Source organism: Dryas octopetala, chromosome 1 (genome assembly GCF_963921425.1).
Source record: "Dryas octopetala chromosome 1, drDryOcto1.1, whole genome shotgun sequence".
In the NCBI taxonomy this organism is placed as follows: domain Eukaryota; kingdom Viridiplantae; phylum Streptophyta; class Magnoliopsida; order Rosales; family Rosaceae; genus Dryas; species Dryas octopetala.
In genome coordinates this window covers 15151229-15175391 of record NC_141366.1, presented here as the reverse complement: position 1 = coordinate 15175391, position 24163 = coordinate 15151229, and the positions used below count along the sequence as shown (strand labels likewise).

The following is a 24163-nucleotide window of genomic DNA, read 5'->3' as shown; positions in this document are numbered from 1 at the left end:
GGCCTCAAATGTTCAACTCGAATATTATGATAGAGAAAAGACTGTGGAGTGGCATTTGTGTGATTGAGTAGAAGAAGAATGGCATTTATTGTTGAAAAGAGTGATGAGAAGATGGAAAAAGAAAAAGAATTGGTGTATGGTGTATGTGTGTAGGAGCAAAACCACCAAACCAGATTTGGGGGGCAAGGGTTGTGGCCATCAGGTCACGGCTTAGGTGTCATCACGAATCCAAGTATCCATCAGGTCTCAATCTTATATAATGCTTCTGCAATCTGAATTCTGTATTCTGCATGCAAGGAAGTGAGGACAACTAAGGCCTCTCATAATTTGAGTGATGAGCTCACCAAATTACTCTTTTCTCCGTCTTTCTATCTCTGCCATCATAAAAATAGTAGTACTACAAATAAAACTTTAATATAAGGGATATATATATTTTATGTAATTATTTTTCTCATTAAGTGATTTACATGATAAAAAATTATAAAAATAAAATACACTCGTAATAAGTAAATTATTTTTCGTAACAACTTAAGTGCACCGGAATGTCATGAATTGTTTCATATCAGAGGTCTGATGTTGGTGTTCATACTTCATAATGCATGCGTGTAATAATTTACATTAGGAAGTAATAAAATGGCCATTAAATGTGATAATAAAACTGTACCTACTTTTTCATAATGCCTAGTACATTTTAATCAATAGTCTTTAATCCGTGAAACAGAAAAGCCTTAGTTGCAAATAGCTGGTTTGTATTGTAGTGTAGTACGGCTAGTTTTGGTTGAATAAAATTTTGCTCCAAAAAAAATTTATTCATTAAAAAAATCCAACTTGGGTACTTGCATAAACATTATGAATCTTACCATACATTTGATAAATATTATTAATATAAGGAGTGACATTTATTTGTTTAAAATTTTATGTTATCAGACTCTTAATCTAAATCACACATTCAAATAATAATTCATATAACTAATAGTTCAAATATGATATAACAATATATAATGTCAAACAATATGGTATTAGACTATGACAGTCCAAGCCGGAAAATCCCTACAAGTATATACTAAAATTCACATTTTAATTTTCTTTCATTTTATCCATGACTGCTGCCCTAGATTTTTCTTTTGAAGCAAAAATGCTTAGTTTAATACATTCATCTTCAAGACAGGATGATTAGGGAGCTACTACCCATCGTCACACTTTTAAGAATGATCGATTATAGGATGATTAATTATTAATTTACAACTGAATGAACATTTAAAGCAGCTTTTAGCTAATGATTCTTTTAATTCCCTCATGAAGATAAAGCTTGTCCTAAATTGTCTCACTTGCTGAAATAAGTGGCTGTTTTATTCTAGGAGGGTTGGTTCATTTTGGTTGATTAATTAATTAACTAATAGTCTAATACTAGGTATCAATACCATGTTTAGTTTTAAAATGAATTCAAAAGCAAAGATTTGACTGAAAACTTGGAAAGTGATTGACTCCATTTGGATGGTTTGAGTTTCATAGGTGATGGTTTTTTATGTCCGAAAATCAAGTGATGAATGGGCCAATGGAAACAGGTTTGTAGGGTTTGCTTCATGTGGCCTAGACAGGGAATGTATGGGACTTGTTTGGGTGCATTGTACCAGCCAAAACCTCTCATGTGCTCTTTGGACTATTCTATTATTATATACTTTCTTTAGCCAGAAAATGTATCTCCTTCAGGACCAGCCTGGTCTGGGGTGAGGAGATGAATAGTGAAGAGCAAGATGTTATAGAGTTTTAATTTTTTTTTTTTCAATATATTTTTCTTTAATTTTCTCATATAAATAGTGAAGGTCCGAATGAAAATGAATAAAATTAGAATGCAAAAATCACCACCCTATATTAATTAGGAGAGACGAAACAAAAGTTAATCGAACGATTTTGTAGATGTGAAGATAATTGCTCTGATTACTATTAATTTGATTTTTCAAAACGAAATTAAACACCTACCACCTGTCCATAACATGTGATAGTCAGTTGTTAATTAATGTATTGTCCTTGTTTTCAGACTTCTCAATCTGCAACCAGTTTTTTCTCATTGTGCTTCGTATATTCTTTGGGCATATTGAAACTTCATTCAAAGCCCAAGACAGGCAGTTGTTAAGAGTCTCATTCATGAAAATAATTAATGACCTCCAATAGTAATCAAAGGCAATAGATTTGTTAGCTAGAGCGATCGAATATGGTCTCTGCAGCATTTGGCATCGAGATTTATTGCCTACTTGCATATTTCAGGCAGAAGTAGTTGCTGATGGATATGTTTGATGGGGAAACTTCATTAATGATTGTAGGTTCAAGCTTGAAAAGTGGAATGGAAAACATTGATGTCCTTCACATGCCAAGGTCCATTTTTGTCATGACCTTGCTTACAAGGCAAATATGACTTGCAAGTTAATATCAACTTTCTGCTGGTTCTTATTTTTTAGGGTGGGGTTAGCAGTTACCAATTTAATTGAATGAACTTCATAACCAGATATTCTATTGATTAGGACTGGATTACAAAGTGCTTTCTTGATGTTGAAACATGGCACAGAACCCATTTATCAAACAAACAATCGAACCTCTCAATTAGAATGCGGCTGGACGTCGTCTTAGGAAACCACCATATAAAATGACTAGCCTCCAGCACCATCGTCAAAAACTTTGGAACCTACACGTGCGCCGGATGCTCGCTCACAGACATACTTTCTCCTCTCTATCATTTCGTTATGTACTGAATTTCTGCATGCTCTCTCAACCATTCAAGTACCTTTGCCCCCTCTAAAATTTCCTGAACCTGCACAATTTTAGTAGAGAAAAGAGAAAAGAGAGATCACAGAAGTAAGGGAGAAATAAAGAATACATAGAATGATTTGTATAATAAAAACTAAAAGTAGTTTTAAATAGTTGTTAGCTTTAGTATCACGTATTTCCTTCTCTATTTCTCTCATGTCACATCTTTCATCTCTGACTCTCATTTCTTCTAGATCTCTCATCTCCCACTCTCATTTCTACTATATCTCTCCCCTCTCTCTTTTTTTTATTCAAAACAAAAATAACAAAAATTACCTGATTGATGCTAAACTTATCGAAAGAAGATTGAGATAAGCAGGACTTGAAATTACAAAAAGGTTATTGTGAAGGCAAATGAAACTAAAAGCAATTGCACTCCACTTTTCTAACAGGGTGGCATATGCTGACCTGTCCCTTAACACGCTCCTCATCATAATCTTGTTTTTGGCGTTTGAACTCAGCAATGGAATTTTCAACCTCTTTGACAAGCTCCTCTGTTGAAAACTGCAAAAACAGACTACATATTAAATACCAACAGGTTTGTATTTAAAATATGTTGTAGCAACAGTTATCTTTGTGAATCCCATGCTACCAAGCAGAAAAACAATACAAACAACACAGGCAAGATACATTACAGATTTAAATACCTGCAGATTTTCACGTTTATATATGTCTCCAACGGCCAGACTTTGTTTTATCATATTCATTATAGTCTCCTTCTGGTTTTCAAGGTACTCATCTACAGCCTTCTTACTTGACAGAGAAGCCAATTGCTGTTCATTTAATTTTATATTTGCCTGCACAACCATAACAACCATAAGACAAAAGACGATAACTGCTAAATGCACACCCCCCCCCCCCCCCCCCCCCAGACACACACAAGCAAATAAGATTAACCCTCTTTAAGTTAATGTATTGCAACTACTGACCTGTATCTCTAAAAGTCTGGCTCCATAAAGCTGCCTACCTTGTTCCTCAAACAAGGATTGAGGAATATCAACCTCTACCATCTGTAAGAACAAGACATACTTATTTTAAAGATTGAATTTTCCCTTTAACAGGGAGGACAGCTCAAATGTTTACATGCCAACAGGCCTGACACTTAAATGTCTAACTGCCAATAAGCCTATATATGCATCTCCTTTGCGGACTGATTGAAAGAAAACTAAGGGAGAGGACTGTAATTCTTAGTGGGATATATACAGTTTTAAAATCAGAATTTGTCTTATGATAATAAGGGTTTCTTCCAAAAAGAATTGAACCCATCAATAAATTTGATCAATATCATGCCACATCATGGGACTGCAGGAATTCATGATTACGTGCTGACCAGCATAATCAAAAAGCTTCCTTGAAATGTTCATGCAACAACACAAGTGCATGCATGTGTGCGCAACAGAGGAAAAGAGTAGCCATGACAAGCCCTGTTTCAGTGAGTCAAACACCAAGTAAAGGTTTGAAAAGATGAATCTAATCTTGATGATGATTTTTTATAATTTAAAAGCACCTTGCAAATCTGATCTAGAATGGCATTATCTGTTGCTTGCTCTCTAGCTGTTTGCTCCACTTCCAGGCATCTTTGCAACAATGATTCCTTGACCTGCAGATTCATGCAGCAGAAAATATCATTCCAGAGTTGAACACAATAGCACTTCAATGAGAGTATTTAATAGCTCTGACTTGAGACAGGCTACCTGCTGCAGGGTGGTGCATCCAGGAAGAAGCTTGTCAGCAAGAGAGTCATCCAATTCAGGTAAATCTCTGTAAAATAATTCTTTGCATTCAACCTAAAGGAGAACCAAAAGAAGAAAAAAGGGAAAAGTTTCATCTATACAGTCTATTTGATGCAAATATAATATATCTAAGAGACATCTGGTCCCAGTAACTTCTCAGCCTTCAAGAAAAGTAAAAATATAAGAGAATTGTACATGGACTGGGTACTGAGAGGGAATTTAAGTTGATTCCAAATTTAATAAGAACTTGTCACACCTTTTTCAAATCCAAATTATCATCAAAATTTGGGGAGATTTATGAAAGACTCTTTTGGACAGAAATCAATACAAAGTAAAATAAAATATGTGATTATCTTAATTTTCAAAAGCTTAGAATAATGGGAATCATTAGATTTCCATGTATTTGCAAATTGAAGGAACCCAATTAAAAAGTGAAAGATGAAAAGATTGATATGATCTTTCTTATAGAGATGCCCATTATTTCTTACCATATGCTCTTTCGGTAAAGACTACATTCACTTCCTCAAAACAGAAAAGCACTCACATTGAATTGAGCATGAATTCCTCGGAGATTTTCTTGCGTCCATGATTCAGGAAATACAAGTGGAAAGGACTTTGTTTCACCCCGTTGAATACCAACTATTGAATCAAGGAAACCGGGAACTAGTTTATCACCATCTTCTGTATCAAAATTATAACCTGCAGATAGAAAGTAGAGTTGAGAGATTCCTTTGCAATAGTAATTCATCATTAGCAGAAGGGTAGAAGCTTAAGTGCATACTGACAAACAAACCTTTACTCTCAGCAGATGGAATATTTTGAACATTTGATTCATCTTCATCTATTGTTTTTGCAGATATATCAAGGACAGCAAGATCGCCGACCTATAGGAGTTTCAATTTTGTAAGTTACAAATGTCATACATCAAGTAGGAGAAAGGTTTCTAATGCATGGAACTTAGTTTGTAAATTCGAAAGAAACTCAACAAATATGAGACTCTAATGCAAGTGACACCATCAAGATAACATAGAAGTATATCTGAATAGAATTCAAAGTAGCACTTCCACTGCATCTGAGAAGCTACAGTAAAGAAACATCTTTAGTGATCTCTCTTTCTTGAATGAATAAAGCTTAATTAGTTTAGGGAGTGTATAATTATTCAGACATTTGAAAAGCATGTTTGGAAACATATTCAATGATCTATCATTTGAAGTTTTAATCATCACAAAAGATCCCTAGAAGCCCAACCCTCCACTCGAAAGTAAAAACTGAAACATATAGGAATGGTTTACTGAATTTCTTTATATCGTATCAGCTGCTGAGTGTAGCTATCAAAGTATGACATGAGTCCGACACAAAGAAGCTTGAGCATCAGATGCTAATCTAACTATTTTCATGCTGTGAATTTGACAGCATTTAGTCCTGGAGTATTCCTTCTAAAGCATCGATCCTGAAAAAAGAGCATATTTTTATCTGACTAGAGTAACTTGAACTTGATTCACCTGTAGTCCTCTGTCAGTTACGATTCTCAATGAACCTAGGGACTTATGACGGCGTCTTAATTCTTGTTCAGAAGCTTTGTGTGCATCTATGTCACTGTCTATCTCAACAACGATCTTCAAATTCTTGTATCCATTCTCAGGAATCCATTTCACTTCAGGTGCTATATCAACAATGACATCATATCTGGAGCAAAAGCCAAACTAGTGAGCACAAATACAGGTTGACATGATAAAATTTCCTTCAAAACCTGCCACTCCGCTTAATAAACTGTGATGGGAGATGTTGCATGTATTGTGGTACTATGAGGTGGAAATAAGTAGGAATATCAAATATGCAAGTCAAAAATAAACTCGAAAATGATATCCACATTATGAACCTGAGAGAATTGAGAGAAGAATAGGACTGCTCCATATCAGAAAATTTGGTTATAATACGGACAGAGTCTCTTAAAGGTGTGCCTTTCACCTGTAAAATAAGAACATGTCAGCCTTCAATTGAGAAAGCTAGAATGCTAAAGGGGGTTTTGTTAGACACTTGCAGTACCACTTCATTAGTTGTTTAATTGTTTTATATGTTATTATATGTTTTAAGGGGTTGTGATTGTGAAACCGCAGCAGAATGCTGCAACGTTTTAACTCTGAATCCAATGCTAATAAGCAATCAAATGCCAACAATAACTTGCAATATTTGAGTCAATATGAGCAATCAAATCCCCACATTAATTTGCAATTACAAGAATTTAAGCAACCGTATACTTTTATAAAAAATTTAAATTTATTTTATACTCTTAACATACTGAAGACATGGCATGTGGAAGGGTCCTCCTCAAAATGGATTCAACTGTTGCCCTCTCTACACCTTTCTTCCCAACATAACTCACAAGAATACTCTCTGGAACCTTCTTTCCCGGCCGAAATCCCGGAACCTGTGCATATGAAAACCCAAATAATCCATAAATTGAACTTTCTTTCCTGAAAAGCTAAATCAAAACCAAGCAGAAGAAATGTAAGAAACCTTTGCTTGCTTCATGAACTCGTCTATAACCCTTTTGTAACAGTCATTGCAGACCACTGGTGGTACTTGTATGCACAATTTAACCTGCATACAGATTACAGAGAGAGCGAGATTAACAAAACCAAAAAAAAAATGGAAAAAAAAAAAAATCATATTTTGGGAAGTTACTCTGGAATTGGGTTCTTGGGTCTCTGTGACAGTGATGTCCGCTGGAAGCTGGTCTGTCTCGGAGCCGAAAGCCGTGGAAGAAGAAGAAGCCAAGGTCGTGAAGCGCGATGACTGTGGGAGTTGGAGAGGATGGAATTGGCGGGAAAGAGAGGGGGGTCTGAGAGAATTGTAGGATTGGAGAGAAATGGGGATTTTAGGGAGAAGGAGAGAACGTGAAGGGTGAGATGGGTTTAAGTTGACGACCGCTCTGGAGCTTCCACCGACGACATTGATACAGAGCTCCATTGTTGGTTGCTTTGTTTACTCTCTTTGGAACGAAGACTGAGCTCAGAGCTCAGCTAACTGCAATTTGCAAAGATAGAGGGCAAAATGGGAATTAAAAATAAAAAGAAAGGAGAAGCTACGACGCCGTTTCTAGAATATCAGTCTGATTTATTGATGCGTTGTTTACAGTTTACTTGTCTCTCTGGCCCAGTTGCTAGTTTGCTACTTGCGGAGAAGATGCCAAAACCACGTCGTTTCGCCAGTCACGTGGTCATGGATACAATTATGGATGAAACGGGGCGGGATGGAGTCGGGTTTGCCAATACTATCCATGTCTTGTTGGATAAGAGATCCTCTTAAGGTTTGCTGGGTCTCAGTATTTTTTTTAAATGTTTTTCCTATTGAAATAATACAGAATCTAGGGGTGGGTTTGGTACGGTTACCGAACCGAAAACCTTAAACCGTGTACCGACTGAACCCCCCTCGGTTGGCCATTTTGGTTACCGAGACCAGTACCGGAATATCGATAAATTGACACTCGGTTGGACCGGCATTCTCGGTCGGCTCGGCTCGAAATGGGCATTAACCGAGTGGGTTGAGCGGTGGCCTGATGAGAGGATCAAGAACATACCAGTTCGCCGGAAAATTGGCAGGGAAACTAGCAACCTTTTAAGCCTTCGATCTGCCACCTACGATGGTCGGACGAACAACTCAAATACACCGAAACACTCAAGCCGACAAGAGGAGGCTCTGGGTACCAACCATGAGTCACGACGATGCCGGAATCGCAGAGTTTGTCGGAGAAGACGACCGGCCTTGACTGGGTTTTGGGTTTTCGGAATCCTTGGGTAATCTGAGGATAGGGGAGGGAGAGGAGACAAGGGGAAGATTTTCTGGGGTGGTCCCGTCACCACCCAAGGCCGGATGACGGCAATTTCGCCAGTCAATGCTCAGCGTGAGTACAAAGGGATGAGAGAGATGAGAGCATCGAGGGAGAGGAAAGATAAATGAGAGAGAAATGAGATTTTTTTTTTTTTTTAAGTCATTGAGAGAAATAGAATTAATTTCTAATTTTGGGGGTTTAGTGTTTTGGGGTTTGGGGTTGGGGTTTGGAGTTTTTACTTTAAATATATTTATATATAAAATACATTTTTATACCCTAAAATATCTTTTTATATAATACATTTTTATAATTTATATAAAACATCTATTTATAAATTTATAAATTATAAATATTTTAATTTATATAATACATTTCTATATAAAAACTAATTAAAATACCCTAAATTCTAATATTATATCATATCCTAAACCTTAGGGTATATAGGGTATAACATATAGTGATATACCATATTCTAATATTATACCATATTATAGTATTATACCATATCCTAAACATTTTTATAGTTATATAATTATATACCAACTATGAAAGTATGAATTATAGTCTAAGGGTATATGATATAAGGTATATGATTTAAAATTTTTAAAACATACAATAGGGTTTAGGGTATGAGATATAGGATATAGGGTTTAGAATTTAGTATATATTTATATATAGTATATAGTCATATATGATATATTTATGGTTCAATTGAAATAATTATATTATATAAATTAAAAAACATATAAATTATTAATCATAGGGTTTAGGGTATAGAAAGGGTTTAGAGTTTATAAATTTATATATGTTTTATAAACTATAAAAATGTATATAAATGTATTATAGAAAGGTATTTTAGGGCATAGAAAATGAGAAATGTATAAAATTGTATTATTTTAAATTAAATGTTATATATACTCGGTCCAGTTCGGTAAACTGACGGTTCTAGGATCTGAAAACCGAAACCGGAACTGAACATGCCGGTTCGGTTGGTAAACCGATATTCCGGTACGGTTTCTCTCCGGTACGGTTATTTGCGGCATCAGTTGAGCCGGTTTTGGGTTCGATCTCAGTTTTTCGGTCAAACCGACCCAGCCCTAACAGAATCAACATAAATACATAATATAATATAGATAAAATACACTAACACACAACATACGACATTATAACAATATTAATTCATAAAATAACACTATTAAATTTAAAAATTAATTACCCTAGGCTACCTTTTATTTATTGTTTTTACTCTCTAGTGTACCAATTAATTTTATTTAACAATAAGGTAAGTTGCAACTAGCTGACTTATTTTAAAATCTGGTCAATTGTCATTTTATTTCTTTTTGTCTTTTTCTTTCTTTTCTCTTAACTTTCATCTTCTCTCTCTCTCTCCCTCCCCCCGCTATGTCTCTCTTATCTTTCCTCTTCATAATCTTCTTATTATTCTTCTTTGCAGAGCAAGTACTTTCGAAACGAACACCACAATGGATCTGCTCCAAGCTTGATCGAAGCCTTTTGGATCTTCTCCGAGCACTCTCGCTTTCGTTTTCTCCTCCGATCTGTCCATATCGACGTGCTTCTCGAGCTTGATTGAAGCCTTCTAGAGCTTTAGCGCGTTCAAGGCCTCAATAGTGGCTTCAATTTTCGGCTTGGTCGCGTAGGCGGCTTTAAGAGCATGAACCTGGTTGCCTTGGCTCTCCACCTCCGAGAGCTTATGGGCAAGGGATCTGCGGTTGAATGGAGAATTGGGCATGATCACAGCTCGTGGTAGACTCCTACTTTGATTTCTTATTAGTAGCAGGTTCTTGATTTTTTTTAAGCTCAATTTCTGAAACTACAATTTTGGAACTGCAAGTAAACTGAAACTGCAGTTTATTGGAGTTGCAGACTTGCAGTTGCAGTTACTAACTGCAAGTGAAACTGTGAAATTGCAGTTTTTGAAACTGCAAGTGAATTGAAACTACAATTTATTGTACTTGCAGACTTGCAGTTGCAGTTACTAATTGTAAGTGAAACTGTAGTTTATTGGAGTTACAGACTTGCAATTGCAGTTACAATAAATGGAACTGTAAAGATTAAACCTCTTTTTTTTTCGTTGTTGTTGTAGCAGTTGCAGAAGCCTGTTTGAAAGTGAAGATGAACAGTTGTAGGTTTGGTAAAGTTGAAGAAAGAGATCAATTTAGCCAAGAAAGGAAATAGATCGATTTTGGGCTGTTTGTGTAGTTAGTTTGGTTGTGATGCGTTGATGCTGGTCTTTTGGAAAGTGTCCACTTGTTATGTTTTAGGCTGGTGGAAAGTGTCTGCAAGTTAATAGAAATGGATTGCGTGTTTTTGGTTAATGTTTTGCTTTGTTAATACCTTATAATGAATGGACTCAAAATGTAAGTATATAACAAAAATTAAGATAAAATATATTTTAAATTAAACGGGTATATGGAGCTAGGGGACGAGGTGAGGAATGGTATTCCTATACATGCTTTATTAGGGTAGGGCTCGTAGGAATTAACAAGGTTAGAGAATTTTACCATCCTTAAACCTAATACTTTAGACTCTAAATTTGTCAAATGGACAGGACGAGTATGATTAAATGATATATCACAATACGAGTACGAAATTGATCGAATTGGCACAAATACAACACAAATAAATGGGACTAAAGTGGTAAATTGTTTACTTATTAGATACGACATAACATGAACATAAAAGCAAGTCAAACATGAGCACAACTACACAAAAACAAATATTAAATAAGCTAACACAAATAAATGACTAAATGAGCCAACACAAATATGACATGATGTAAGAAATAGATCCAACTTAAATAGGTCAGGCCAACGCAGCTCACCTCTACGGGTCTAGAACACTCGAATTCAATGGAGAACGGAACCAAATGATGAAACTAAGGATGTAATTGGTTCGGTAACTAAACCAATTGGTTGAGATCGACCACTGAATCGACAGAGAATGAATGGTAAAAAAGGGAATCACATTTTCAGGTTCGGTTGGATTTGGTCGGCGATATTTACGGTACAATTTGGATTTTTGGTGTTTCGAGAAGATGGTATCCAAACCGTTTCCGATCCCAAACTTGGCAGTGCGATTCGGTTATACAACCGAAAACCGACATATCACAACCAAACACTGAACCAATCGGTTCAGATTGGGTCGGTTATTTTCGGTACGTCAGCAAAAAAAACCAGCCTTAGATGAAACGGCGTCGGTACCTCCTTCACCTGCTTTTGCTTATTTTAAAGTTTCGACAAACTCTCTCTGTCTCCGTATCTCGGTGTCTCCCATTTCCCAAGTCCCACCCACTTGCTCAACCTCGTACTTGAAGCAGTCACTCGCTCACTCACTCACTCTGCTTTCAAGCCTCAACGCCGAGAGCTGAAGAAGCAGAGCGTCGGAACTCGGAGAAAATGGAGGGAGTCGGGTCGAGATTGGGCCGGACGTCCTCCAGGTACGGCGGCCAAGCACCCACCGTTTTCAACGGCCCAGTTCGGAGGTGGAAGAAGAAGTGGGTCCACGTGTCCTCATCATCATCCTCCGTTACTTACCAACAAAACCCTCAGTCCCAATCCAACGGCCACAACAACAGTAACAGCTCCCGACTCCTCCTCTGCCGCTGGACCCCAATCTCTCCGGCCCCCAACTCCGCCGCAACTGTCGCCGAACCCCACTCCGGCTCCGGCGCCCAGACGGAGGAGCCACCGCGCCGGAAGTTCCGCTACACTCCCGTAAGTAAACTAGCAACATGCACATGTATTTGAAGCTCTGTATATGTTTGTATCCTGTATATGTATTTTTAGGGTATTTATGGTTTATGGAAATTATGGGTTTTGGTATAAACGATGTGGGTTTTGATATATATATATATATATATATTTTTTTTTTTCCGTTAAAAATGTCGTTGAATCTTCTTATAGACTGCATAATCTGAGCTAGTACTCTGTTACCAGGTTAGGTTTGAATATGTGATTGCATATGGGTTTCAAGTTTAAAGGTAGAACTTGTATGATTTTGTGTTGTTTGTTAACTAATGTTCATTGTACAAAGTTTATGTTACAATTGAGAGCTTTATTGGCCTGTTTTGGATATAAACTCCTTCCAAGTAAAACAAATTTGGAAAAATTATATGCTTTCAAGCATTCAAGGTCATGTGATTTTAACTGAGTGATGCCCAGAAAAGAGCAGTATTAAATTTAGGTGTCCAGGGTTGTATAGAGTATAGAAGCTTGATGCTGTTGATTTTCTTTTTTCAAAGAAAAATGTTGTGAATTCCATTCCAAGTTACTTTGTTTGCTTTTATGAACATGGGTTGAGTGCGTATGGTTCATTGTGCAGGTTGCTGTGCTAGAGGAACAGAAGAAGGCAGTCGAGAAAAAGGTTGAAGATGTGGAGAAAACTAGTGAGGGAGACCAATCTACAGCCATGAGTGATAAGACGCATGGAAAGTCAAACACTGATAATGTTCTGAAGAACGAAGCTGAGGTGAGACCTTAAAACTCCCTGAAAGTAGGTTCGTGTGTATATGAACTTTAACACCATAATTCCTTCACACTAATCGAATTTTCTTTTACTCCTCCAAGAAAAAGAATGTAATGGTTCTAATGGAGACGATACCATTGCATGTGTTGGCATATACCATTGATGGTTTGCTAGCATGGAATAATATCTTTTTAAAGTGAAATTGACTTGTGTCATAAAGGATCAACTATGCAAGGTTCTTAAGAAACTTTCTTAGGAAATAACAGCTTTGGCAATGATAGTCACTCAAAGCAATGTAAGAATGAAGAGTTTTAATTTTGTTCCCCATCAAACGAAAAAGATTTTTTGGGTGCTTTTTCTCTAGTAAAAAGAAATTTTATAGAATTGTTTACAATGCAACAGAGTATTAAAAGATTTTCTGCACTGCAGGAATTGGATAAGAATCAATCTGGCTTGGAGGATTCAGACATGAGCCATCTGGATTTAGATTTGGGCTTGAAAGGTCACAATGGAAACCCTAAGTCAATTGGCCAGATCAAAGAGGGTCAGATGAAAAAGGCAGGCTCAGGTGGATTTTGGTTGGGTTGATGCTCAACATTTGGTGATCACTGGCGGAGGCTACCACGCATCATGTGATTTCTATATTAGTGTGATACTGGTTATGATGTACGTAAACTAAGCTGTAGGATTAGTTTGTGGATTCTCCCTTTATATACTGTTAGGGATAGTAAGTGGTAGTGGTACAGAATGAAATAGCACATGATGTTTTTAAGTATTCTACTGCTTGTAAAGATTAGCCATTTCACCTATGTCGCAGTAGCACTCCTCAGCAGGAGGTTGTGTTTTCAATGGTTACAACATGACACGAAAAAAATTTAGGCACCAAGAAAACATGACACTGTGTTGACTTGACACAACTACTATATATTTGTCAAATTAAGTCACAAGATTGTGATTTTTTTTTTTTATGTCAATTTTGCACCTTCCAAACTTACATAAAAACACTAGTGTGAGATTATTCGTCCTGCCAAGTGACGGAAGAGCTAAGTTAAAAAAAAAAAAACTTGTTTGAATTTGATATAAAACTTTAGTTCTTGGACAAATCCAAAAGCACAAGCAACTAGTTACAAACTAGCAGTCGGTGCCCCTAATGATCTTTAATGCCATCCACAAGCTCAAAAATCCAAACTCTACTTGTAAACCCGGCAATTCTAAGAAAACCACAGCTCTTCTGTGGTGTCATCTTTAATGACAATATATTACAGGAGTAATTATGAAAGATAGGAAAGAAAACACTGGAAAATAAGTTTATGGACCTGAATTCAAAGGAAAAAGATTAAATCTCATTCAAGTTTCTCAAACATATGCAAAAATTTTGTAATGTTAATTAGTACACTGCAAGGCCGCCACTTGAAAATTTTGTTAGCTGCAATTTTTAATTGCCAGAATCACCCTCAGTTGCATTGTTCTCCACTGTCACACCAACTTCTGCTGGCCTAATAACTCGATCATAGAGCATGTATCCTGACTGCAATTCAGAAATGCATGAAAGTTTTTAATTAAGTGCTTAATAATACAGTAACTTGATCACATTTGAGCAACCATAGAATAAATGCTTCCCACAGGTTTGAAAGGAAAAGCCCCACTTTGTTGAAAAAAAAGAGAGAAGAATTTATTAGAAAGATTCAAGAAGTTATCTGGATTCTCGCATCAGTCACATTTATGCAAACAAACAATTATCCAAGGCCTTGCCGTTTGCATGGAGCTTTCTCAATTGATATATAAATTCAAATGAAAACCAAAGGGCTACTTGGTTTTGTTCATGGATACACACACAAAAAATAGTAAAAATAAAAAAGCAGACAGTTATTGCAAAAATGTGAGTGCAGATGTGTTTTCAAAATCTGTTTTCTGGAAATTACTATTAATGCCAAGTAGTAGTATATTTCTTTCTCATTTGAAAAGAAATGCAACGAATTGATTACATAAATACCTTGAGAACCACAGCAATGGTGCCTGGAGGCTTGGAAGCATCTGGTAATTGGAATACTGCATTATGCAGATGTGGGTCAAATGGCTCATTTGTAGGATCATATTTTTCTACTCCGTACTTTCTAAATACCTGAAAGCAAATGCATTTAAATGTTATAGCATTGGAGAAAATTTCCACGCTTGGCTAACAAGACCATTACTAAATACACAGCTAGAGCAAAATGGCACGTGAAATAGAAATTACCACTTCTGAGAATGAGCCTAATCGACACAAAGAATATGAGCCTATAAGGTAATTTATGGCCATGAGAAAAATGAAAAAGGTGATCTAATTTTATTTTTCGACACAAGCATCTAAACAGTGTTAACTCAAAATTGAAGCAGCCACTTTAATCGGGAAGGATTTATGGTGAATAGTTATAATTAATGATGAGAAAATTTACCTCTGCAAGTTGTTTCTCAGTCATTTCAACACCTTCAAGAAGTGTTTTTAGAAGTGGTACAGCTCCAACAGAGTCCCCAGACTGATCAATTTTTGAGAAACTCTCTTTGACAACTGAAGAAGCTCTGCCCAAGTTGTCAGCAACATCTAGTAAACTCTTTGCAAAATTCTGCAGCATAATTACAAGCACTCATCAGAGGACTTCAGAAGTTTTTTTTTTTTTTTTCAAAAAACAAAAAAGCAATTGTCCAACAAGAATGAGGCAAATACAAAATCAAATAACAAGTATTTGGGGACAGGAAAAAATGTCAAAAGTCAACCAGGACCTGTATGGCAAATTTTTTTGAATTCTCAGCTTCACGCCTTGTTCTGTCCATAACATTTTCCATTTCTGCATAACTTCGGAGGACTTTATCTTGCATTTTCTCGATTTCTTTGTGTTTCAGCTTTAGAAGTTCTTCCTTCTCAGCCACGAGTTTCACCAGATCATCCATAGACAAGTCACCCTCTGAATCTGAATCTGAATCAGAAAAAACACAGTTCGTTTAGTACCTCCTCTCCTTCTTTTGACAGATGGAGACATGGTAGACTGGGAATCTAAAATAGAACCTGACTCATTTGTTTGATCAGCTACTTTTGCATTCCCACTTGCTTTAGTTGGCTCTCCATTTGTAGAAGCACCACTTTTCTCAGCACTTCCTTGTTCCCTTTCAGCAGGCTCTGGCGACGCAGATGAAGAGAATCCAAATAGTTGAGAGACAGAAGAAGTGGGGGTTGAATGATGCAAAAGGGACACCTGACTTGGAACCAACTGTTAATAGAAAAAATAAAATAAAAACCATTATGTATAAACTAGGTAAAGTTTAAGCTCTTTCAACAGTTTCCTAAACCATCAACAGAAACAAAACCTCATACTCTCTGCTTATGCAACTTCTTTTTCTTAAGAGGAAAGTTAGAAACAATAATATGAAAGCTAATAATTAAAGAACTTTCCAGCTGTTGGCTAAAATTACAGAAAACCCTGAAAACACAACCTTCTTGAAACCAACCATAGAGATTAAGTTTTATGACAGAAAAAAGTCCCTATGGAGATTGTAATCAAACATACATATGTTTGTACAAACAAATCGTTTGAAGTAAAAATATGTTGTTAAACAATATGAGCTGGTACCAATTATACAAAAACAATAAATCACATAGTTAATTTCATGTCCACTAGGAAAACAGCCTACAATAAAGGACTCAGACACCATAATTTGAAACTGTATATGACAAACCCAATATTCAAACATTTAAAAAAATCCCAGAAAGCCAAATAGCATAATAACGGGGAAAAAACTATAAAACAAATAATAGCATAAAAAAAAAAACATCGCTTTGTGTGCAAGAGGAACAAAAGTGAATCGAAAAAGCATAAGTATTGGTGAAATATACATAGAAACCTAAAACCCTAGCAAAACCCTAGTGGAGGAAATTAAAAAATACAGGGGTTTTTGGAACCTTGTTGGGCAAATCGTGGATCAGAGCTCGGGACTGATTGGACATGAGTAGCAAGTAATGATTTTGTGGAGCAGCGAAGAGCATTGTGCTCCTGGGGAGGGTCCTTGAGACGCGAGCTAAAACCCTAGAGACGAACATGCTGAGGAATTGGAGGGGCAAAACGGGTATGATAAGAATTGTGTTTAGAAGAGAGAGATATGTGGCTCGGGGCTGGTAGGAGAAGTTTCTGCAAGGAAGTGTCCTTGGAGAGAAAGAAAAACAGCGAGACAGGAAAGTTAGGGTGTTGCCGGTGGTATTTTTTGGTTGACCAAAATGCCCTTACACAAATTACAAGTCTGAAGTATTGACCAACGGTCTTTTAGAGGGTATTTTCGTCCAAACTGATTGGTTTTATGAAGATAGGTTTTCAATTTAGGATTTAAGAAACCTCTGGAACCTTTTCGCAGTCACCCTGAACAAGTGGTTTAAGAAGACTAGGTAAGCGGTGACACGACATCGTTTAAAACCACATACATGATACGAATCCACGTTGATGGTACTTTTAGTAACTTGGTTTCCAAGTATTAAGGTAAATTCTAAATTTACTCCTTTAACTGTAAAGTACAAAATATCAAACATGTTACAAAAGCAAGTTTTAATGGTGATTCAGAATTTTTTTTTTTTTTTTTTTTGTGCTTCTCTATTATTTCTGAAAGCAATTTTTATGAGTAGGTTTTGGAAACAAAGGTTCTTTAATTATGAATTCTGGAGAAAAGAAAAACAAGAAATGCAAATTTACCTAGTTGAACTCTCCAAAAGGAATTGCGATACATTCATGTTCCTAAAACATTATGAAATGCAAGTATTACAGAACTTAAAAGTAGAAGGGTAAGAGAGAGAAACTGAGGTTGAAAGTCAATTTTCATTAGACTAAAGACTGTACTGCAGCCTATAAATATTACAGATATGCCAGCTCATCATAACCATACAGGACTTACAACCATGATAGAGAAACTAACACAACTGATGTACACCTAAAGATATAATCAGGTACAACAATTATGTTCTAACTTTTTTGTCTATGGAGAACATCCTAGTCAGTTGCACCTAGCCTTACATTGCATACAAATCTTCAGCATTTCAAGACAGAATTCTACAATGAGGCTAACAGCTCCCAAATCCTAGCTCGCCATCCATATCTATCTCCTGGAAGCCTCCTCCAATTTTGTTTAAATCACTTTTTGCTACCTCAAGATTTACCTCTGCAACCGCTAGCTCAGCCCTCAGCCTCTTCGTTTTAATCTCTAGATTATCTACTTCCTCTCTTAGTCTTTTCTGTTTCCCTGCCCTTTCCACAGACTTCTTCAAACCCAAAGCCTTTTGAACATGAGGCTCCAGCCAAGCCAAGTCAAATTTGAAGGCCTGAAGCTCATTCCATGAACGTTCTAGGTGTTCACACGCTTCGTCTGTCATATCCTTGGCCTTTTTAGTCTTCAGAAAATGCAGGAGTTGGCCCAAGGCTGTGAATGCCCATTCAGCAAACCTGTGACTGCTCTTCTTTTGGCATTCAATTAGAGAATGATGCCATGAACAAACTTCATCCAGCAGTGGAACAAAAGCTTTCTCTATTTTCCATAGTCCCCGGAAATCCACGAGCTCACTCTCTGGTGTGGTCGCATCCTCATGTTCCTTGACCATGGGAGGGTCAGCAGGACTATCACTAGGTTCAGTGCAAACTTGGAAACTTGGTCTCTTGCTTGCTGCTGAAGAGTGAAAAACATTCAAAGAATCCACATTTGAAGGTCTCTGCTTCTTATCCTCCTGACCTGTGGGCTCCACAGTTGCAGAACTACTAATTTCTTGATCTTCTGAAATCTTAATATCAGCCTTAGGAACTTCAACCTTGGCTTCAATGATACACATATCATTCACAAGATACCCTTTACTATGGTCACGTAACTCACTTAGAGGAATAAATGATGTGAAGCCCCAGTCACTCTCCTTTCTATTGAACACGTGTTCAGTGCCTGCAAAACAAATATCAAAGATCATAAAATCATTAACCAAGAAGCATAGCTCATCAATAGGTAATAAAGAAATAATAATAAGGGAAACCCATTCTGAAGCTTTATATCAAAATTAAGCTTTCATAGATCAACAGTGCCCATAATATACAATTATACACATACACAACAGAATAAGGCTCCAGTAAGTAATTAAAATAAGTAGTCAGTGGACCATTAGAGTCCAGATTAAAACATTTCCGCGATCAGCACGGTCAAGATCAGGACACTCCAACTTAAAGTGCCTTGGTCCTGAGCATAGAAAGAGAGATAATGGTCCAAGATTAACTATTAATTTTAGGTACTTATTTTAACTACTAAAAATATAGACACACACAAACACATATACATAGATACATTTATATTCGGGAAAATTTTAGCAAAACTACTCCAACTATACCCCTATTTTCACTTTGATTCAATCAAAGACTACTATTAACGATTTGTTTCAATCAAGGATTTCCATCAATTCTATTACAATTTCCGTAAAAAATCGTCATTTTAGCTAAAAACTAATTACAAAAAAGGTCCATTAATTTTAACTACTAAATTTCAATAACTTTTTAATTTAGATACCAAAATTAAATAACATTTTAGATCATGTACTAGTTGAAAAGTTAAACAAATTAATAAAGTAAAAGGTATTAGAATTTACAAATATTACATCACATGCCACTATTATAAAAAACTAAAAATAATATTACATCACAAATATTACATTAATTTATACTATATTGTATTAAAAAAAAATATCAATCCAGTCACAACTTAACTGTGACTGTCTTGGTAAATTGAAAGAGATAACTCACACCACTATACTTTATATTATTTTGAGTAAAAGTATTGTTTTGATCTCTATTTATACTATATTGTAGTATAATTTCTCTAAAAAAAAATTCAATTAAATCACAACTTAACTGTGACTGTTTCACAATTTAGATGTGACTGTCGTTCAGTCACAACTAAATTTGGAGTTGTGAGTGTCGTACAGTCACAACTAAATGTGAAGTTGAGACTACATTAGCAAATTTTCAAGATAATATAAAAGCCTCAAGGGCACTTTTGTCAAAACCTTATAAATTTTAACTAACACTCATTATATGTAGGCCAAAGGATAAAAATGTCAAATGGAAAAGGCTCAAATCAAAGGGGCCAACATATTTGTGACCTAATCTAAAAAACTACATTTAAATTTGGTAGTTCAATTGAAATATTATATGGTTTTCATGCTATACCAAAAAATTATTGAAATTTGGTATTCAATCCTAATTTTCTATTACAAAAAATAAAATAATTATAAAAAATTTATATGACAAAAAAGGATAGGGGTTGGTAAAACCCAGCCACCACCGGCGACTCCCCCCTCCACCGGTGCTGCCCCATCTCTCTCTTTCTCTTTCTCTTTCTCTCTCTCTCTCTCTCTCTCTCTCTCTCTATACTAGGCGCGAACGCCGCCAGACCCATGGAGTGCCAGTAGCTTCACCAACCTTCAGATCGGAGGTCAGCAAAGCCGCCGACACCCCTTGGGTCCAATGGCGTTTTCGTCCAATAGAGAGAGAGAGAGAGAGAGAGAGAGAGAGAGAGAGAGAGAGATGAGGCAGTGACGGTGAAGGGGGGAGTCGCTGGTGGTTGCTGGGGGGATGAGGGTCAGTGGTGACTGGGGGGGGGTGAAGGTTGGTGGTGGCTAGGGGATGAGGGTCGATGGTGGCTGGGTTTAGATCCTACCACTTTTTTAAAAAAATATTATTTAATTATTTTTTGTTTTATAACCATTTTTTAAATGGTAATACAATTTTGTCCCTAAAATTTGGTCACGTGCATGTCACATGACCAATTTTTGACGAAAATTTTGACAGACTTGACGGAATATCCTCGATTGAAATACTTGGTTAATAATAGTTCCTGATTGAATCAAAGTGAAAACGAGATTCTCAACTGAAATAGGGGTATAGTTGGAGTCATTTTGTTAAAATTTTCCCTTTATATTTTAGGCAGGAAGTTTTACATAAGCAAACCCAAGTATATAATAAATAAAAAAAGTTGACCCCAGCTAGAATTTGGGGCTAGACTAACCAAATTAATGCATATAAAACTTTGTGATTATACCTTAAAACAATTGAACATTGTGATTCAGTTGACTTGAAACCTTTACTGAATATCAAGCAAGTATTCTTCTTTTGTTAGAGGATTTGCTAAAGCATCCAAGTATTTGCAACACCTGACTAATAGCTGCCCCTATTTCTATAATTATCATAACAGATTTGTGCTTTTAATGGTATTCACCTTTTTACGCACACAAATCTATGTTATTTCCAAATGAACTAACATACACAGGAAAACGCTGATACATTAACTAAATGTATGTAACCTATCAACCAGACCTCGGACATATTTTGCAATAAATAATTAAATGTACTAACAAACAGATTTAGTTAAGCATAACCCAATATACTGCCATATAAACGACAGCCCAACTTTGGAAGAAAACAGAGTATCTAGCTAAAGCATATCCCAATAAATAATTAAATGTACTAACAAATTAACAAAACAGTTTTAGTTAAGCATAAGTAGTGCATAACCCAGTATACTGACATATAAATGACAGCACAACTTTGGCAGAAAACAGAGTATTTAGTTGATGCATCTCAAACTTCCTATACTTTTTTTTTTTTTTTTCATTTTTATCAACAACCTTCTTATAGATGCAGATGGAGTTAGTATTGACAGTTAATACCAACAAGTTTCTGTTATCATAGGAGATCTCCATTATATTGGAGAGTTAAGTTCAAGTAAAGTTACCTTTATACTTCCTCTCTAATTAATGTTTAGTCCAAAACAAACGAGAGATACAAATTTGCACATTCCTTTCTTTTCTCCACTTCCAGTGTCTTGTAGAGTAAAATTTAAAGAAGTGGTGTAGAGAAGGCAGTCAGGCATTGATTTGTAATCACAAAGGAAATAATTCTTTTGGAGTAGGCATGAAACTGAATCAAAGCAAAACCCCCATACCAGGATAGTGGATACAACAATCACACAAGCATAAATGTGAAATAAACAATAGTAACAGAAAGCAAAGTACCCTTTGTTAATGACATTCTGCTTTGAAGTTGATTCACCAAGGTCAGTCTGATTCGGGCATATCTAGACCACCCTAGTGGCAATTCTGAAGAACCTTTAACATCCAAATACACTGACAAGTAGTCTACGTTGTTCCCCCTTGGATACAAAAGGAGCCGCCTGACCAAACCAACCAAGTCAAGTCCAAAACCATATCACATGACACAGCAATACAGGTTTTTAAGCTTGTGAATACTGAATAATAGTAGGAGATACTCGAAATTACCATTTGCATTCACCCATGACGAAAACATCAGAGTAGTGCTTGTAGACATTCAGCTTAGAAAAGTTGTCAATTTTCCATATGAATGTCTTAGATACAAGCTCCTCCACATTCTGATTCTTCATTCTACCAAATCAAACCCAAAAATAAGTAAACAAGAAGTCACTACAGCACCAAATATCACACAACAGAAACTAGTTGAAGTAAACAAGACCCATAAATCTTTTTAGTGAAAAGAATGTCCCATAAACATTTTCTGGGAAAAAGACCCATAAACTATATCTGGGTAAATTAAATGACCCACAAACTTAAAACAGTGATTATTTTGAAGGAAAGAGCAACTCCAACAAGGATAGTCAAAGTTAAGCTATTTTTTTGGATAAATAGCTATCTTCTCTCTCCTTTGAGCTAGATTTGGCTAACCAAAGAGTAAAAGCGAAACTAGCTAGGTGGAAGGAGAAGCTGTTGGAGTGAATTTTTCTGAAAAAAACTAGCTAAAATGGCTAAGGAGGGAGGTTTAGCTTGTTAGAACCATATTGAGTTTACATTATACTTAAACACCTAAAACAACTAGGAATACAAGAGAGAAACCTATTTGGATTGCCGGATTAGTTAAGGTGAATTGAGAGTTATATTAAACATGGAATACCTACTATTAAGGACATGGAAATCAGGAGGTGATAAGGAGGCTTACAGGAATTCCTTTATGGGCAAGGAAGCTGTGAGTTTCACCTATAAAACTAAGGCCTAGGTCCCCTCTCTCATGTACAATTTCATAGCAAAAGGTTCCTACCCCATATAGGCAGTGCATAAGGTGAAACAGAGAGAGAGAGAGGAAGACTTACGGCTTACTGTGGCATATCATCAAGCCTCTTTGCTGCGTTTTTGTTCTGTCAAAGTAACCTGCAATGGCATCACAAGGAGTGCCCTTTGTATGCATATCAAGATATATAACATAGCTACCTGAACTTCAAACTAGAGAACCAAAAACCATTGATCGAGAGAGAAACGTACCTTTCCATCGACGAATTGCACAGAGAGAGAGAGAGAGGAGAGAGAGATCTGCAGGAGATCACTCTGCAAATTCAAGCTCAAACGGAGGAAAGTGTATTGGCCAGTGACTGAGAATGCTAGCGGAACTTGCTTTTGCGTGACAACGAAACGCACCCGTCCAAGGTTGCCGGATGGCTAGGAAAAGAAAATTGTCGGATTTAGAAATTAAATAATGAGATGGTTTTAAAATTTTAAAAAAAAAAAAAAAAAAAAAAAGAAGGTGGAATCCCCCTAATTTTGATAATTTCTTTAACCAATGCAACAAAAATTTAAATTACCAACTAATGTGCACATGATATACTGATATGACATTTTCTCACTCATTGAGGTTTGAACTGAATCTAACTATGAATAAATGAAATATTATTGTATTAATCGAGAATTTGTAAATTTGTGACATAAGAAATTAGGATAATAATTTGTGGTTCTAACAAGATTACGCATATTGTATATGTTGCATAAAAAATTATTAGATATAAGCAATATACCGCTATGTAGTATAACAATCTAACGTGTAAGGATATTATTAGACGGTATATTTATATTAGTAAAGTATAATATTAATAAGACATAAATTCAATTTAGACACATAACTATATATGTTATTTCAACGGGGTCCACGAACTTTCAAATATTTCAAATATACACCTGATTTATTATGTAAATTTTGAAAAATGAAATTCCGTCCATCAATTTATTGAGAGATCAGTTAAATTTTAGCTTGGCTTTTGCTAACGGGGATTAATTGGCGATGTGGCACCAACTCAACATACATTTCTCGCCAAATGAGCAACACATGTCCACTTGACACGAGCCCACCCACTCATCACCTCTTTCCCGCTCGTCGAATGCTCTCCTGACCATTTAGTCTCCCAAAAACATCACGTTTTCCCCTAAATTCGAATATAAATCTCTCACTTGTGTTCAACGAGCGAGAAAGAG

The 24163-nt window shown here is 36.1% G+C and overlaps 4 protein-coding genes across 4 annotated transcripts; 1 reads left to right on the top strand and 3 right to left on the bottom strand.

The window, feature by feature from the left end:
- Positions 1-2487: 2487 nt before the first annotated feature.
- Positions 2488-7592, bottom strand: LOC147298371 (trigger factor type chaperone family protein). Its single transcript, XM_086229962.1, has 13 exons — positions 7221-7592; positions 7053-7136; positions 6835-6963; positions 6415-6503; positions 6038-6221; positions 5329-5419; positions 5080-5234; positions 4497-4589; positions 4310-4402; positions 3732-3812; positions 3450-3599; positions 3211-3306; positions 2488-2806 (listed from the first exon to the last, which is right to left on the bottom strand). Exons 1-13 carry the CDS (start codon positions 7503-7505, stop codon positions 2729-2731), a joined length of 1608 nt encoding a protein of 535 aa, XP_086086088.1. The 5' UTR covers positions 7506-7592; the 3' UTR covers positions 2488-2728.
- A 4035-nt stretch (positions 7593-11627) lies between these two features.
- Positions 11628-13627, top strand: LOC147298370 (uncharacterized). Its single transcript, XM_086229069.1, has 3 exons — positions 11628-12101; positions 12709-12855; positions 13282-13627. Exons 1-3 carry the CDS (start codon positions 11784-11786, stop codon positions 13438-13440), a joined length of 624 nt encoding a protein of 207 aa, XP_086085195.1. The 5' UTR covers positions 11628-11783; the 3' UTR covers positions 13441-13627.
- A 273-nt stretch (positions 13628-13900) lies between these two features.
- LOC147298369 (grpE protein homolog 1, mitochondrial-like) lies at positions 13901-17040 on the bottom strand. The gene is made up of 6 exons (XM_086255219.1): positions 16787-17040; positions 15896-16097; positions 15613-15806; positions 15288-15455; positions 14846-14974; positions 13901-14380 (listed from the first exon to the last, which is right to left on the bottom strand). Exons 1-6 carry the CDS (start codon positions 16922-16924, stop codon positions 14288-14290), a joined length of 924 nt encoding a protein of 307 aa, XP_086111345.1. The 5' UTR covers positions 16925-17040; the 3' UTR covers positions 13901-14287.
- Positions 17041-17668: 628 nt separating this feature from the next.
- On the bottom strand, positions 17669-23379 carry LOC147298368 (MATH domain and coiled-coil domain-containing protein At3g58370-like). The gene is made up of 5 exons (XM_086230112.1): positions 23183-23379; positions 23014-23071; positions 22172-22294; positions 21908-22065; positions 17669-18792 (listed from the first exon to the last, which is right to left on the bottom strand). Exons 2-5 carry the CDS (start codon positions 23031-23033, stop codon positions 17930-17932), a joined length of 1164 nt encoding a protein of 387 aa, XP_086086238.1. The 5' UTR covers positions 23034-23071; positions 23183-23379; the 3' UTR covers positions 17669-17929.
- Between the last annotated feature and the right edge of the window lie 784 nt (positions 23380-24163).

Excerpts from the sequence above, each read along its gene's own strand:
- LOC147298371 (XM_086229962.1), bottom strand. The coding sequence starts at position 7,505 with ATGGAGCTCTGTATCAATGTCGTCGGTGGAAGCTCCAGAGCGGTCGTC. Across the intron at positions 6,964-7,052 it reads AGTTCATGAAGCAAGCAAAG|GTTCCGGGATTTCGGCCGGG; the intron begins GTTTCTTACATT and ends TCATATGCACAG. Across the intron at positions 3,813-4,309 it reads TTCTAGATCAGATTTGCAAG|ATGGTAGAGGTTGATATTCC; the intron begins GTGCTTTTAAAT and ends TTGTTCTTACAG.
- LOC147298370 (XM_086229069.1), top strand. The coding sequence starts at position 11,784 with ATGGAGGGAGTCGGGTCGAGATTGGGCCGGACGTCCTCCAGGTACGGC. Across the intron at positions 12,102-12,708 it reads GGAAGTTCCGCTACACTCCC|GTTGCTGTGCTAGAGGAACA; the intron begins GTAAGTAAACTA and ends TTCATTGTGCAG. Across the intron at positions 12,856-13,281 it reads TTCTGAAGAACGAAGCTGAG|GAATTGGATAAGAATCAATC; the intron begins GTGAGACCTTAA and ends TCTGCACTGCAG.
- LOC147298369 (XM_086255219.1), bottom strand. The coding sequence starts at position 16,924 with ATGTTCGTCTCTAGGGTTTTAGCTCGCGTCTCAAGGACCCTCCCCAGG. Across the intron at positions 15,456-15,612 it reads CAAAAAAATTTGCCATACAG|AATTTTGCAAAGAGTTTACT; the intron begins GTCCTGGTTGAC and ends ATTATGCTGCAG. Across the intron at positions 14,975-15,287 it reads CTGAGAAACAACTTGCAGAG|GTATTTAGAAAGTACGGAGT; the intron begins GTAAATTTTCTC and ends ATTTGCTTTCAG.
- LOC147298368 (XM_086230112.1), bottom strand. The coding sequence starts at position 23,033 with ATGATATGCCACAGTAAGCC. Across the intron at positions 22,066-22,171 it reads GTCATGGGTGAATGCAAATG|GCGGCTCCTTTTGTATCCAA; the intron begins GTAATTTCGAGT and ends TGGTTTGGTCAG. Across the intron at positions 18,793-21,907 it reads CAGAATGTCATTAACAAAGG|GCACTGAACACGTGTTCAAT; the intron begins GTACTTTGCTTT and ends TTTGTTTTGCAG.